The sequence below is a fragment of the Panthera onca genome, chromosome E3 (genome assembly GCF_046562875.1).
Source record: "Panthera onca isolate mPanOnc1 chromosome E3, mPanOnc1 haplotype 2, whole genome shotgun sequence".
NCBI lineage: Eukaryota > Metazoa > Chordata > Mammalia > Carnivora > Felidae > Panthera > Panthera onca.
In genome coordinates, this window is record NC_138354.1 from 5,104,393 (window position 1) to 5,119,743 (window position 15,351).

Sequence of the window (15,351 nt, forward strand, 5' to 3'; positions counted from 1 at the left end):
GCTGAAGTACGCTTGGTGTAGTCCTATATAAAAAAGGCCTTTCTCTGCTTCATCTAAATTCCCAGAGTCGTCGTAACTAATTTGTGGAAATAGTGGGGACACTCAAGGGCCAAGAGTTCTGCCTAGCTTTTAAAAAAATGTTTTCATTAAAGGTTTAAAAATTAGATTTTCATTTGATACCAAGAAGAATATCTTTTGGCAAAAGAACATTACTGTGGAGCATGACACCTGCTTTCAAGGTATCCCGTGTGTCCCTGTCTTTCCTCCTAAAAAGAATCTGAATTCCGTCTCCATCATTTCTCTGCGTATATACTCGTACACGTAAACCACGGGCGTAATTTTTTTGTTTTTGTTTTTGAAATTTGCAGAAAGCATTCATGTTCATATCATTTTCCTGAGATGATCTGTTTGTGCCTGTTTTTAATTTATTATTACTTTTTTTACTGTGGTTGAGATTCTCTGACCTGCATACACAGTGTATGTACCCAGCCCGACCCCGGATGGGCATTTAGGCCGGTTTTCCTTCTCTTTTTCTTGTACAAAGTGTGTTTCTTTGACCTCACGATACGTACCTGCAGTTGCAGTGTCTGAGAATTTATCTAGGACGCATACCTAGGAGTGCAGTTGTGGCCCATCGCTGGGGCACATCTTTGATACGAACCCACAGCACTAGATGGTTTTCCGAAGTGGCCATGCAGGCTTCTTTTGCTTTCTTGGCTTCTCTCCTTTTCTTTCCCTCTCTCCCTCTTCCCCCCTCCGCCACGCTGCCCTGTTGGGTGGATCTGACATGCACGCACGTTTTCCGGGTGTTCTGTGTATCAGTTACGCGGTTCTGCAGGCCGGCAGCGGGGGGGAGGAGAGCATCACCCTGCCTCCCCACAGCACCTCTTGCCCCACAAAGGTATAACCGCTCTTTTTGTCTTTCTTGGTATCTGTTTTGCGTGTCAGAGGGTTACCTCCAGTTGGAGAGCACAGGGCTGAAGGTTATTGAAATGCCCAAGTGTGTCAGGAGGCCTTGTTGACTGACCTCTCCGTGGGGTGCCGTAGGTGTGCTGGTTGCTGGGTGGACACATACCTAGGAGTCCCCCGACGTCAGTATCTTTACATCTAAAGCCGGTCGATGCCGTAGAGAAGACTCTTCCCTCTAGTGTGGGCTGGTGCAGGTGGGTAAAGGGTGGCTGCCAGTAGACCGGGAGCCCCACGGGGAAAGACTTGGTGGGGCAGGGGGTGTCAGCGCCACTGGCATCCCTTGTCTTTGGTGTGGTGCCCTCGTGTGTGTGGTGCCATGGGTCCCTCGTCCACCTCTGTCTGAGATGACAGCTCCGTGGAGCTGGAGGACATCAAGGGATCCCATGGCTTTCACACAGCCGCATCCAGTGTTCCTGATGAGCTCACTCTTCTCAGCCCGCCCCAGACTTACTTGCTGCAGCCCGTTCCCAAGCCCTTGGGGACCTGGCGTCAGTCAGGTGACGCCTTGCTCTCCCTCCCTGTTGGCTGAAGATTCTTCTTCCTCACGTTTGTTAAGCCAGTCTGTGTTGGTCTGGTCTGTCTCCTGGCTTTGAAAACGTGGTCTTTTCCCCATTATCTTTGTCCTCCTTGGTTGTTGAGTTTTAAGAAATTGCCTCACTTTAGTTTCAGTGAGGTTTACTACCGTGTTAGTAGAGGTCCCACCCTGAGATTTGAATTTGCATTTCCCCAACAGTGAAGAAAAGAGTTGACATCTTTTCACACAGCCATTGGTCTGTTCCTTTTCAGTTTTGTGCCTGTTAAAGTCTTTTGCCCATTTTCTCAGCATTGGTTTAAAATTTATCCCCTTCTTTGTACAAGTACTGTATTCCGGATACCAACGCTTTGACAGTCTGTGGCCTAGCTCTTTATGGTGTGGAATTTGGGGGAACAAAGCTCCTTAATTCTAATGGTGAATTTATTAATATCTGTGTTTGCATAATTTATGTTTTTCCCTGTCCTGTTTAAGAAATCCTTTCCTACTCTTAGGGTGCCTGGGTGGCTCAGTGGCTAAGCGTCTGACTTCTGCTCAGGGTTTGAGGGTTTGAGCCCCGCGTCAGGCTCTGTACTCACAGCTCAGAGCCTGGAGCCTGTTTTGGATTCTGTGTCTCCGTCCCTTTTTGCCCCTCCCACTGGTGCTCTGTCTCTGTCTCTCTCTCTCTCTGAAAAATAAACATTAAAAAAAAATTACAAAAAAAATCTTCCGGGGCATCTGGGTGACTCATTCGGTTAAGCAGTCGACTTCAGCTCAGGTCATGATCTCACAGTTTGTGGGTTTGAGCCCCGCATCAGGCTCTCTGCTGACAGCTCAGGGCCTGGAGCCTGCTTCAGGTTCTGTGTGTCTGTTTCTCTCTCTCTGCTCCTCCCCCGCTCACTCTCTCTGTCTCTCAAAAAAATAAATAAACGTTAAAAACAAAATAAAAAAAAAATCCTTTCCTACTCTGAAACTGTAAATATGCTCTCCCCTGTTGTGAAAACTTGGTGTTGCCTTTCACAGTTAAGCCTTTTTTCTACTTGCAGAGCTGGTTGAGGATCTGTATGATGATAAATAGGGATTCAGCTTCATTTTGTATACGGGGTAACTGATGGATCACATATAGCACCTGTCACTTATCAATGCGTCTGCCCTGTCTTTTGAAGCCGCAGTGTTAGGTTTCTGTCTGTCTGGGGGCACTTTTTTTTTTTTTTAAGTTTATTTGTTTATTTCGAGAGAGAGCACACATAAGAGCGCAGAGGAGGGGGAGAGAGAGGGAGGGAGGGAGGGAGGGAGGGAGGGAGAGAGAGAGAGAGAGAGAGAGAGAGAGAGAGAGAATGAATGAATGAATGAATGAATATCTCAGGCAGGCTCCTTGAAGTCAGCCCAGAGCCCTGACTCTGGGCTTGAACTCACAGACTGTGAGATCATGACCTGAGCGCAAGTCAAGAGTGGACGCTTAACAAACTGAGCCACCAGGTGCCCCTGTCTGGGGGTACTTTTCTGGCTACAGTCTTCGGGTGCATTGGTCAGCATGTCTGCCTCTGCACCATGACTGTATTCTCTTAATCTGTTTGTAGAAGCTCTACACGCTCTCTTGCTATTTAATCAGATTCTTAACCTTTTGTTTCTTTAAACAAATTAATGAAATAGGAATTAAATGCACAGTAGAGGAGTATTAAAAATCAAAAGCTCGGGGTGCCTGGGTGGCGCAGTCGGTTAAGCGTCCGACTTCAGCCAGGTCACGATCTCGCGGTCCGTGAGTTCGAGCCCCGCGTCAGGCTCTGGGCTGATGGCTCGGAGCCTGGAGCCTGTTTCCGATTCTGTGTCTCCCTCTCTCTCTGCCCCTCCCCCGTTCATGCTCTGTCTCTCTCTGTCCCAAAAATAAATAAAAAACGTTGAAAAAAAAATTTTTTTTAAAAATAAAAAAAAAAAAATCAAAAGCTCTTTGAAAAGCTTAATGAGACACCAGTTGCCACACAATTAAAGAAAAGAGACATAGCAGGAATGGGGGAGGTTAATCATTAAGAAGAAGATGTTATGAACAACTCTCTGCCAATAATAATAATTTAAAAACTTCAATTACCCATGTACTGGCCGCCCTCCACCCACTTCTCTCTGCCGTTCTGGAATGTATTTCCTGCCACCCAACCTTCTCAGAAGGAACCGTTATCAGGAACTTGGTGTCTGTCATTCCTGTGTGTGCCTGTTCTGCCGGACATACACGGCATGTCTGCAGGACGTTTATGAAGCACGTGCTCGATTTTCAGCCTCTACAAACAGGCCCGTGTACGCTCTGCAGCTTGCTTTCTCAGCACCGTCTTCTGAAGCGCACCTGTGTTGGTAGGCTGAGTTCAGCCATTTTTTATTGTTGCATAGGATTCTTCTTTCTAAATATACCACCGTTTATTCATTATCAGTGGATATTTGGGTGGGTTTTCTATTACAAGCAATGCTGCTATGAGTATCTTACATGGGGTGTATATGGTGAGGTTCTCTTGGGGATAGATGCCCACCTACCTGCTTACAGGCCCTGCTGGCTTGTTCACATGTCCGTCTTCACCCGGACGAGGTATTGTCAACTTGTGCTCCAGAGTGGTGGTAGTTTAATTGTTTAATTTGATTTTTTTGTCTTCCAGTGCCTGAAGACCTCTCACTGGAAGAGAGAGAAGAACTTTTAGACATTCGTCGAAGAAAAAAGGAACTTATTGATGACATTGAGGTAAAAAAAAAAAAGAAAGAAAGAAAAAGGCCACAACCAAAAATTCCCCTTAGTTTTTGCTTTTAGGTAAAATGATCACGTAGCTTCATGAAAGTGTAAAACCTGGGTATGTTGCGTGTCTGTATCCTAATATGTGAAGAGACAGGGAAAGAGTTACCCAAGTCAGTCAGGCAGAGGTGGTGATTTCTGGGCCGCGTGGACTCGGGGGTGCAAATGCAGACACCACGGAACTGGAGTCAGCAGCAAGCGACACGTGACTCCAGAGTCATAAAAGGGCACTTCTGAACAATGGCAGCAGTCGACAGATTCACCGCTCTTTCAGATTGAATAAGCCCCTATTTCGTTTGCCAACATCCCCGGCATCTAGAACATTCTGTCACATTTTTGGCATGCAGATGCCCTTTGACTGAATGAGTCAATGTGCCGCCACTGAGCTGGTGGCAGCAGGGCGACAAGACGCGGGCAGACGCCATACTTGCCACGTGTGTGTGCTCGGAGCACAGGGAGAGCGGGCCCCGCAGGAGGAGCAGAGGGGCCAGACCGTAGCCTCAGCCTCAGAGCGTCTGGGGCCGCGGCAGAAGTGATCCGGGAGGCCAGAGCTGCTTCCACTTGGGGCTTCCTCGAGGAAGTTACTCAGACACAGGGCCCTTCTCGGAGAAGCTTCTTGATCTTGGTGACGCCAAAATAAATGTGGCCTCACAGGCCACTTGCTGCAAGAGCAAGCGTGTCCACATAGCAGCTCCTTCCTAGGAGCCCATGTTTGAAGTCTGAACTTCCTTGGTGAAGAAAAGAATGGTATTCCAAATAAAAATTTCTCTGTATTTGGAAGATAATCTGTGGAACTGTATCTTGCAAGGTTACCCTTCCTTCTTGTAAAAACCACCGTATCCCAGAATGGGTGCTTTGGTTGAGGAATAAGAATGTATCTTAAGGTTCATGGTCCTATTTGGACATGAATAATGATAGTGCCTGTGGAACCTTATGTAGCTCTAATGACCTAATTAAAAAAAAAAATGTTTTTATAAGTTTATTTATTTATTTATTAAAAAAATTTTTTTTTCCAACGTTTTTTATTTATTTTTGGGACAGAGAGAGACAGAGCATGAACGGGGGAGGGGCAGAGAGAGAGGGAGACACAGAATCGGAAACAGGCTCTGGGCTCCGAGCCATCAGCCCAGAGCCTGACGCGGGGCTCGAACTCATGGACCGCGAGATCGTGACCTGGCTGAAGTCGGACGCATAACCGACTGCGCCACCCAGGCGCCCCTATAAGTTTATTTTTAAGAGACAGAGCGAGTGGGGGAGGGGCAGAGAGAGAGAGAGGGAAAAAGGGAATCCCAAGCAGGCTCCGTGCTGTTAGTGTGAATCCTGATGTGGGGCTCACACTCACAAATTGTGAGATCACAAGATCGTGACCTGAGCCAAAATCAAGAGTTGGACACTTAACCGGCTGAACCACCTGGGCACCCCTAATGACCTCATTTTTGAGTTGAGAACATCGAGGCCCAGAGAGGTTAAGAGGGCTGCCAACAGCCTCTCAGCCAGTAAGTGGCAGAGCCACATGGAGGGACAGGGGAGCCTGTCCCCTCTGCTGTTCTTGACGTATCCAAGTGCCACAGGTGATTTCTGCTGTCACCTCCTGGGCTCTGTCCATGGTGCTCTGTGTCGGGCAGAGTGGTGGACATCACCCTGCAACTGGCGGTTAGGGGCCTGATACTGGTCTCTGCACGTCTAAGCTGCACCTTCTCCCTCCTCTTCGCAAGAGCTGAGGCAGCCCCGGGGCCGGGGGAGGAGTTGAAGAGCTGCAGGGAGTGAGCTGAGGACTCACCACTTCCCTTTGCTCTTGTGTCTTGCCACACCTGTGACGTCCTCCCCAGTGTCGCTTCTGGATTTTGTACACAGATACTCTAGAATCTGCCTGGGTGACCCCTCCCTGCTTGTCCTTGATGAGCGGATGGATGATAGTGTGTTTTCTCCAGAGCTGGGGCTGCACCCGCCCAGAGGCTCTCTCTCCGCATGGATAGAAAGTACTGATGTTTGGGGCGCCTGGGTGGCTCAGTTGGTTGAGCGCCGACTTCGGCTCAGGTCACGATCTCGCGGTCCGTGAGTTCGAGCCCCGCATCGGGCCCCTGTGCTGACAGCTCAGAGCCCAGAGCCTGTTTCAGATTCTGTGTCTCCCTCTCTCTGACCCTCCCCCATTCATGCTCTGTCTCTCTCTGTCTCATAAATGAATAAAAAAAAACGTTAAAAAAAAATTTTTTTTTAAATAAAAAAAAAAAAGAAAGGACTGATGTTTCCAGACCTGTGATGTCTGGATGGGGCCTCGGGGCAGCTTGTGTCCGAAGGCTAAGATTTCTCTGAGTCTAGGAGGGGAAGGTAAAGACCCCCGCCCTCCAATTTCTTTCTTCTGTTTTTGCAGAGGCTGAAATACGAAATTGCTGAAGTTATGACGGAGATTGACAATCTAACTTCAGTGGAAGAAAGGTAAACAGTTGGTGTCACACTGCCCAGTAGCCAACCTCTTTTCTTGGTTTCCAGCTGTGGTGACCACCGCAGGGACAGGGCCACAGATACAGCAGGGGCAGAGATTACAGCCTCCATGGCTGGGCCACAGCCTCCAGGGTGGGGCCACAGCAGGGGCTGTAAAGTTGGGATCCTGAAGCGGGGCAGCCCTTGTGAGGTGGTTGATTGCTCTGCTCTCTTCCCCTCACCCCTTCCTTCTTTCCACGGAGGAGTTGGGGTCCTTCTCTCCTCTCCCTTCCCGGGGAAGCACAGGCCCTTCCACATTAACCTCCAAAGAAGCAGCCTTTCTGTACAGAAGGGAACTATGCTTTCCTTAAGTTGCTGTTTCTTACTCGTTATTAGCTTTTTCTGAAGAAGTAATCAAATGTAGAAAAGAGCCCGGCAGCCTTGTGTGCTGCTTCTGCGATGGGGGGGGGGGGGGGGGGGAGGGGGGGAGGGGACGGGGAGATAGGGAGGTGGGGGGTGGGTGGAGTGGGCAGATGGAGGGCTGGGGGTGTCTGGGTGGTTTTCTGCAGCGGAAGTACCAGAGGAGATTGTGTTCCCTTTTGCACTTGGTGTAAACGTCAGCTGATGATTTCTCAACTGTCTCAAATGTGTAGCAAAACTACCCAGAGGAACAAGCAGATAGCTATGGGGAGGAAGAAATTCAACATGGATCCCAAAAAGGTAAGCAGACATTCTAGTTTTCTGGCCTGCAAGAGATTGAGCGATTTATCCATTTTAATGGTTCTCTCCTTCTGGACAAAGGTGGTCATACCCTCATAAAAATACTGAGTGATGTTAAATTTTTATCACGAAGGGGCTGCTAGTGAGTTGGGGGGAAGCAAAAGTGCCCATTGACCTGGTGTCTGGACCCAAAGACCTTTCTTTGCGCGTGAGGCTCAGGGTGAGGACGGGCCTCCTGGGAGTGGCCAGCGTGTGTGGGCCTCACTGGGGCCAGGCTGAGAGGTGGGGGTCTTCCTGCTGACGTACAGCCTGAAGCCCGGGGTGGGGGTGGGGGGTGCTTGGTCAGCCAGTGGGCAGGGCTGCAGCTGGTGTGTTGGGTCTGGAGAGGGGGGTGGGTGTTCAATCGTTCACCTCAGAGGACTTGATTCCTTCCATTCACCTTCGAGACAGAAGATGTCTGCCTGAGACTGAGGAACTCTCCTGGTTTAAGCCACTACCTGGTCTTTCCTCAAGTTGGACTTTCTAGGAAAACGCCTGAAGAAGATGAAACCTTCAACACAAAGCTGCTTGTCTCTGAGGGTGAAATGAAATTGTCAATGGGAATGATTTTGTGAATTTGGTAATGACTTGAGGTTTGGAGTTACAAGCAGTTTTGTTTTTTCCCTTAGGAGTTAGTTGGGTTTACAGAGTTGACTTAATCAGATTTGGTAAGCAGTGGAAACATCTTGAGAGATACATCAGTTGTTCTAAGTTATAGCACATGATAGCATGGCAATACGTTCATGGATGAATTCAGGTCCTCTGCACAAAGGACATACAAATACACTTATTATTATTATTTTTTTTAAGTTTGTTTATTTTGAGAAAGCAAGAATCCCAAGCAGCCTCTGCACTGTCAGCGTGGAGCCTGATGAGGAGCTCGAACTCAGGAACCGTGAGATCATGACCTGAGCTGAAATCAGGAGTTGGACCCTTAACTGACAGGCCACCCAGGCGCCCGCAAATACGCTTGTTTATTTAATTAATTTATTTATTTAATGTTTATTTATTTTTGAGACAGAGACAGAGCACGAGTCGGGGAGGGTAGAGAAGGGGGGGTGGGTAGACACAGAATCCGAAGGAGCCTCCAGGCTCCAAGCTGTCAGCACAGAGCCTGACGCGGGGCTTGAACTCACGGGCTGCGAGACCATGACCTGAGCTGAAGTCCGACGCTTGACCGACTGAGCCACCCAGGCGCCCCAAATATGCTTATTTTTTTAGTGGTGCTGCCACTCTGCAGGAGTTCTGTCAGGTTCTTGCCTGTGTCCTTGTTCTACGTGTACCGGGAATCAGAGTTACAGTAATAAGGGCAGACGTAGATTGAACTTGCCACGTATCAGGAACTGTCTAGCACAGCACTGAATTAGTATACTTAACCTTATGGGGTAGGTTCCATTTTTAATTCCTGTTTCACAGTTGGAGAAAGTGAGGCACAGAGCCACTGAGACTTGCCTAGTGTCTTGAGCAAGGAATCCACTTCAGACTCGGGCCCATAACCACTGCACTTAGCTCCTGCAGGACTCTGGGGTTGGTTTGTAGGTAGCCCTGAGCCCAGCTGGGAGGTCCCAGAGCCCTGGTCAGCCGTGTGGATCTGTCCACGTCCACGGAGGGGTGCTCACCTGCTTTGCTTTGGCTATGGCGAGTTGCTCTACAGGTTTCATTTTGTGTACATACCTCTCCACCTGAAGGATTTTTAAAATATTCATCATGGGTTCTGTCCAACAACTTATTATGTTGCTCAGTAAAGGCAGATGGCAAATTTAGTCTATATGTGGTCTTTTGCGGGGAAAAATTATCAAAGTTCCCTGGTTTGGTAGCTGATTATGGCACTTTCCTGAGTCCACTGAGTTGGCTTGGGCCGCCATAACAAAATACTGTAGACTGGTGGCTTACGCGATAGACATTTTCACAGTCTGGATGTTGGAAATCGGATCAGGATGCCAGCACGGCCAGGTTCTGGTGAGAGCTCTTCTCCTGACTTCAGACGGCCGCCTCCTCACTGTGTCCTCACATGGTGGAGAAAAAGCAGGAGAGAGCTCCCTGGTGTCTCTTCTTACAAGGGCACCAGTTCCATCAGGTCAGAGCCTTGCTCAGATGACGTCGTCTAACTCTAATTGCCTCCCAGAGGCCCCACTTCCTGACACCATCACTGGGGGGGGGGGTTAAAACTTCAAGATTGGAATTTTTGGGAGACACAAACATTCGGTAAGAGGAGAAGTTGATTCAGTCAAGGAAGCTGGAGACATTCGCCAGCCTCTCTCTTTTATTCGCAGTTTCCTAGAGATGCCTTTAAAAATATAACGTATAAATCTATAACAAGCACGAGTTCACCCAGTGGACTAGAAGTTGAGGGAACCCAGAAAGACAAAAGATGAACAGTAGTCCAAAGTATACTCAGGAAAAATTGCTCTGGGAAAGGAGAGCTGTGTCGGGTTCGGCTCCCTTGGGCGGCAGGGGTGGGTCCTGGGACCATAGAGGGGATGTCCAGACTGTTTGCCCAGGCTGCATTTGCGCCAGGCGGTGACGTGTGCCCCCAGGTGGGAGAGCAGGCGTCTCTTCTCGTCTGGCCTCACCGAGGAGGAGAAACCCCGACTCCCAGAGACCAGTTTCTGAGCACCCCCCTGGGCCCGTCACCCACTCCGGAAACCAATGGCGTTCGGTTTGGCCACCGGAGAACCTTCGGTACAAAGGTGAACGCGTAACCAGGAATCACCAAATGTACAAGCTGCTTGACCTCGTGAGAGAGACGTGAAACTCCAGGAACAGAACCAACATGGAAATGTTCAAAGTAGGGCAGTTTTGTGTATCATACATCGCATCAGAGATGATAGCATGTTGCTTGTCCTCAGTGCAAAAACGGAGTTGTGGAAAAGATCTCCGCCATCTCCGCAAAGCCTGACATGGGCTCAAACCCCCGAACCATGAGATCGTGACCTGAGCCAAAGTCGGACACTCGGCTGACTGTTGAGTGAAGAATGACACCCTTAGAAACCTGTGGCACGGAGCAGGGACGGGGCCATGGGCAGGCTGGGCCTTGGCGCTACGTGGTTCTCTCCGGAGCTCTGGGCAGGTCCGCAAGATTGGGGAGCATGTCGGGCAGCCCCGCTTTCATCGAGCAGAAGTCCCAGGAGGAGAGAACAGAAGCCAGAGTGGAATATGTATTTCAAAGAAATACTGGAATATTTCTGAACTAGATTAAGATAAAACCCTCAAATTTAAAGGGCTCACTGTAGGCCAAGCAGGATAAAGGTTTAAAAAACTTGTACATAGAAATGTCAAGTAAAATGCCAGGAAACTTGTGGATAAAGAGAAAATCACTGGCTTTCCAGGGACGAAAGACCAGATTAAGAAGAAAGGAATCACAACAGCAACACTGGATAAAAGACAGCAGGGAGGAGACGGGACTTAAAACCTAGAATTCCGTGTATCAAGACTGTTGCCCATGAGGAGACCAGTGAGGACACTTCAGATACGCAAGGACTCGTGAAAGTAACCGCAAAGACCTTCTGGGAGCAGTGCACCTGGAAAAAACCACGAATCCAAGAGCAGCTGCAGGACCAAGCGGGACAGACGCAGAGAAGCCAGCAAACGTTCAGTTAAGTCTAAGTGAGAGATTGGTGAAGGAGTATTTTCATACTAAAGGCCTAGATTATCTCCATACGGTTCACCCTTAACAGCACGGGTTTGAGTGCAAGGGTCCAGTTAACACCTGGATTTTTGTTTTCAATACGTACAGTTCAGCACTGTGAATGTATTTTCTCCCCATGAATTTCTCAGTGACATTTTCTTTTTTCCAGCTAACTATGCTAAGACTGTTATTATGGTATCGTAACCTTGTGATACTATTGTAGGAATATAGTACATAATGTATATAAGGTATAAAATGGGTTAATTGACTGCTTATGTTATCGGTAAGGTTTCTGGTCAACAGTAGGCTTTTAGTAGTTGGGTTTTCGGGGAGTCCAAAGTTACGGTCCTCCTGGTTCGTTCAGTCAGTTGAGTATCCGACTTCAGCTCAGGTCATGATCTCACGGTTCATGGGTTTGAGCCCCGTGTTGGGCTTTGCACGGACAGTGTGGAACCTACTTCGGGTTCTCTGTCTCCCTCTCTCTTTGCCCCTCCCCATGCACATTTTTTCTCTCTCTCAAAAAATAAGCAGTACAATTTTTTTTTTTTTTTAAATTTAAAAGTTACTTGCAGGGGCGCCTGGGCAGCTCAGTTAAGCATCCACCTTCGGTTCAGGTCATGATCTCACGGCTCGTGAGTTTGAGCTGTGCATCGGGCTCTGTGCTGACAGCTCAGAGCCTGGAGCCTGCTTCCGTTTCTGGGTCTTCCTCTCTCTCTCTGCCCTTCCCCAGCTCACACTCTGTCTCTCTCTCTCAAAAATAAATGTTTAAAAAAATCTTTTTAATTTTTTTTAAATGTTTATTTAATTTTTTGATGGGGCGCCTGGGTGGCTCAGCCGGTTAAGTGTCCTTCGGCTCAGGTCATGATCTCACGGTCTGTGAGTTCGAGCCCCGCGTCGGGCTCTGTGCTGACTGCTTCAGAGCCTGGAGCCTGTTTCCGATTCTGTGTCTCCCTCTCTCTCTGAACCTCCCCCGTTCATGCTCTGTCTCTCTCTCTGTCTCAAAAATAAATAAATGTTAAAAAAATTAAAAAAAAAAAATGTTTATTTAATTTTTTGAGAGAGAGGGAGAGAGACAGATCATGAGCAGGGGAAGGGCAGAGAGAGAGAGAGAGAGAGAGAGAGAGAGAGAGACAGACACACACACAGAATCAGAAGCAGGCTCCAGGCTCCGAGCTGTCAGCACAGAGCCCGACACAGGGCTCGAACCCATGAACTGTGAGATCATGACCTGAGCCGAAGTCAGCAGCTTAACTGACTGAGCCACCCAGGTGCCCCTAAAACTCTTTTTTAAAAAAGATTTATGCAGACTTTTGACTCTGTGGAGTGTTGGAGCCCCTAACCCCTGCATTGTTCGAGGGTCAACTGTATATACGTAGCAAGGGAAGGAGGGAAGTAAACGCTGGCCAAGGTGTTCTAGATGTTCACAGCTGAATGTGAGTTTAAAGTAAAATTTTAAGAGGAACCACCAAAAACAGGGATAAGGTAGGATTTCTGAATTACTCGGAAAAATTGAATACAGAAAACTTGAATTCAACAGAAGGCTGAAAAGACATCACAAATACACAGCATAAGTGAAGGCTCAGGAACGAGTGTATCAAATCCATAAGCCCCAGAAGTTTGATTTGGCCCCGTGACCTCTTACAAGCACCTTCACATTAGGTTAAAAGGAAAACAACAGTAAAGTCCAGGCATGTTCTGATTGAGACCCACGTTGAGAGCAGATAGTGCCCAGGTTGAAAATAAGGAAATAGGGAGAGATGGGGTAGGTGTAATGGGTTGAATGGTCCCCCACCCCCCGCCTTCAGTAGATTCTACTGTTTGATTTTTTTTTTTTAATTTTTTTTTTTAACATTTATTTATTTTTGAGACAGGGAGAGACAGAGCATGAACGGGGGAGGGTCAGAGAGAGGGAGACACAGAATCTGAAACAGGCTCCGGGCTCTGAGCTGTCAGCACAGAGCCCGACGCGGGGTTTGAACTCACGGACCGCAAGATCATGACCTGAGCTGAAGTCGGCCACTTAACCGACTGAGCCACCCAGGCGCCCCCTACTGTTTGATTTTCTAAATAGTATTTTGAAACATTCATATTACCTAATAATACTAGGACATTTATTAGTATTGGCCTACTGTATTCGGGTCCTGGGCTGCTAGAATAAATGGCCACAGACTTGGTGGCTTAAAACAATAGAAATGCGGTGTCTCACAGTCCCAGAGGCCAGAAGTGTGAGGTCCGGGTGTGGGCAGGTCGGTTCCTTTCAGAAGCTCTGACGGAGGGTCTGCTCTGTGCCTCCCTCCCAGCCTGTGGCGGCTGCCAGCGGTCCTTGGTGGTCCCCCAGCTTGTGGACCCATCGTTGTAGTCTCAGCGTCCACGCCACATGGACGGTGATGCCTCCCCTGCCTTGTACGAGGTCGGCTTCTGTGTCTTCCTCCTCTGCCTCTGGGTCTGGTTTCTCCTGAATAAATGCTCTCTTTGACTCGAGCTTTTCCTCCATTTTCTCTTACTAGTCGCTGGCCTGGGCTTGCCCCCATTGGCTCTGTGTTTTCCGGCGCCTCTTGCAGAGGGAGCTGGAGCTTGACTTGGGGCTCCTCTGGCGCCTTCTGTACCCTTGAAGTGCAGACAGGATTACCTTGTTCTGAACCTACTTGCTCTTCTCAGATCCCAGTTTTTGAGGCTCCTCCCTGAGGACCTTCCTAGTGCTGGAATTGTAGGGCAGGTCATGAGCAGCTCTGGAGAGCTTATCACCAGGCTCAGCAGCATAGACTGATGGAGTGCCCGGGACCTTGCGACTGCAGAAATTGCTGGGCCTGCGGACTCTGGGGGCTGCTGGGAGGCTGAAGAGAGTGCAGGGCTGGACGGATACAGGACCCTCTCAGAGCCACGGCCCCACCAAGGTTGTGAGGCACAGTAGCACGGGCAGAGGGGAGGTGGCCACGGGGAACTGGCTGCAAAACAGCCTGTAGCTTGCGGTTTCAGAACCGCGGGCCACCACCCTGGCCACTGTCACAGCCACAGTGGTCATGAAACACTAGGCAAGGGATGTCGCTCCAGATGCCAGCCAGGCACACCCCAGGGAGCATCTGTTTGTGCCGGTCCCTTGGTCCCAGGATCTTGGGCTCCTTTGGATGCTCTCTCCCCCTGTTCTTGCAGTTTGGGGGGCTGTAGGATCTACCAGTTGCACCCACAGCCAGTCTCTGAGTCCTTGGGACATGGAGTCCAGAGAGGCAGACCAGGGCAGCTGTGGCCTCTGACCTCTTTGCCAAGGACGTTAGGACAGACAGTAAAGGTCTACCCTGCCGCCCAGAGCTCCCCTCCCATCCGCCACACTCCCGCACCTGCCTCACCCTGGGTGCTGGGTTCAAATGGCACTTGGGGCAATGAGATACCAGCGTCATCACTTCCGTCCCGTAGCTTGTTTTCTGGGGACCTGGTAGGACAGGTGCACACTTGGGACTGGAATGCTTTGTTACGGTATGTGCGTGTCTTCTTGCTCAGGAGACGGTACCAGGGGGTCTGTGCTCGCTTCAGCTCCCACCAGAAATAGACGAGAGTTAATTTAGGATAGTCAGACACACTGAGTTTTTGGTAAACTTTTTTATTTTTTGAAGAACAGCATATGGTGCGCAAAGTTTGAGTGCACAGCTTGACGAATTCTTACAAATTAAAATTCTCGTGTGACCCAGAGCAAGATGTGGTTGGGGGGCATTAGGAGTGTCTGTCTGTGTCTCCTCTTGGTGAGCGAATTCCACTCTGTCCCCACAGAGCAGTGTTGCTTGTCTTGCACTTGATGTAAATGGGATTAAGGTCCTCTCTGTGTCGTGCTTTTACTCCACATCACGCCTGTCAGATTGTTCCATGCAGTGCGTTTGTTCTGTCTCACTGCTGTGTAGTGTTCCATCATATGGAATCGACCAGAATAGGTTTCTCTCTCCTCACTGATTGGATGTTGGGTTGTTACCAGTTTTGGGGAATTCTAAATAAGGCCGCTGTGGACATTCACGTGTTTGAAAAACCAAGACTTCAGATGGACCATGTGGTGGGGCGTCTAGGTAGCCCAGTTGGTTAAGCACCAGACTTCGGCTCAGGTCATGATCTTGGCATTTGTGGTTTTGAGCCCCGTGTCTGACTCCATGCTGGCAGCTCAGCATGGACCATGTGGTGTGAGGGAGCCCAGGTTCCGGGCACTGAGAGTTTCATCTGGAAAATCACCTCCGAATCTGTAGCAAAGAGATGAGAGAATTCCCTTAAGAGCTTAGCCGGCATGGATCTCGAAATCAGCTCAGAAGCTGTGTC

At 49.0% G+C, this 15,351-nt stretch overlaps 1 protein-coding gene across 4 annotated transcripts in view; it reads left to right on the forward strand.

Moving 5' to 3' along the window:
* The window catches only part of CYTH3 (cytohesin 3), a 175,789-nt gene that overhangs the window by 144,224 nt on the left and 16,214 nt on the right, over nucleotides 1-15,351 (forward strand). For all 4 annotated transcript variants that reach the window (XM_078439720.1, XM_078439719.1, XM_078439721.1 and 1 more), the window contains 3 exons: nucleotides 4,120-4,202; nucleotides 6,622-6,686; nucleotides 7,325-7,391. In XM_078439720.1, the coding sequence (XP_078295846.1) occupies nucleotides 4,120-4,202; nucleotides 6,622-6,686; nucleotides 7,325-7,391 (215 nt within the window). The remainder of the gene's footprint in view (nucleotides 1-4,119; nucleotides 4,203-6,621; nucleotides 6,687-7,324; nucleotides 7,392-15,351) is intronic.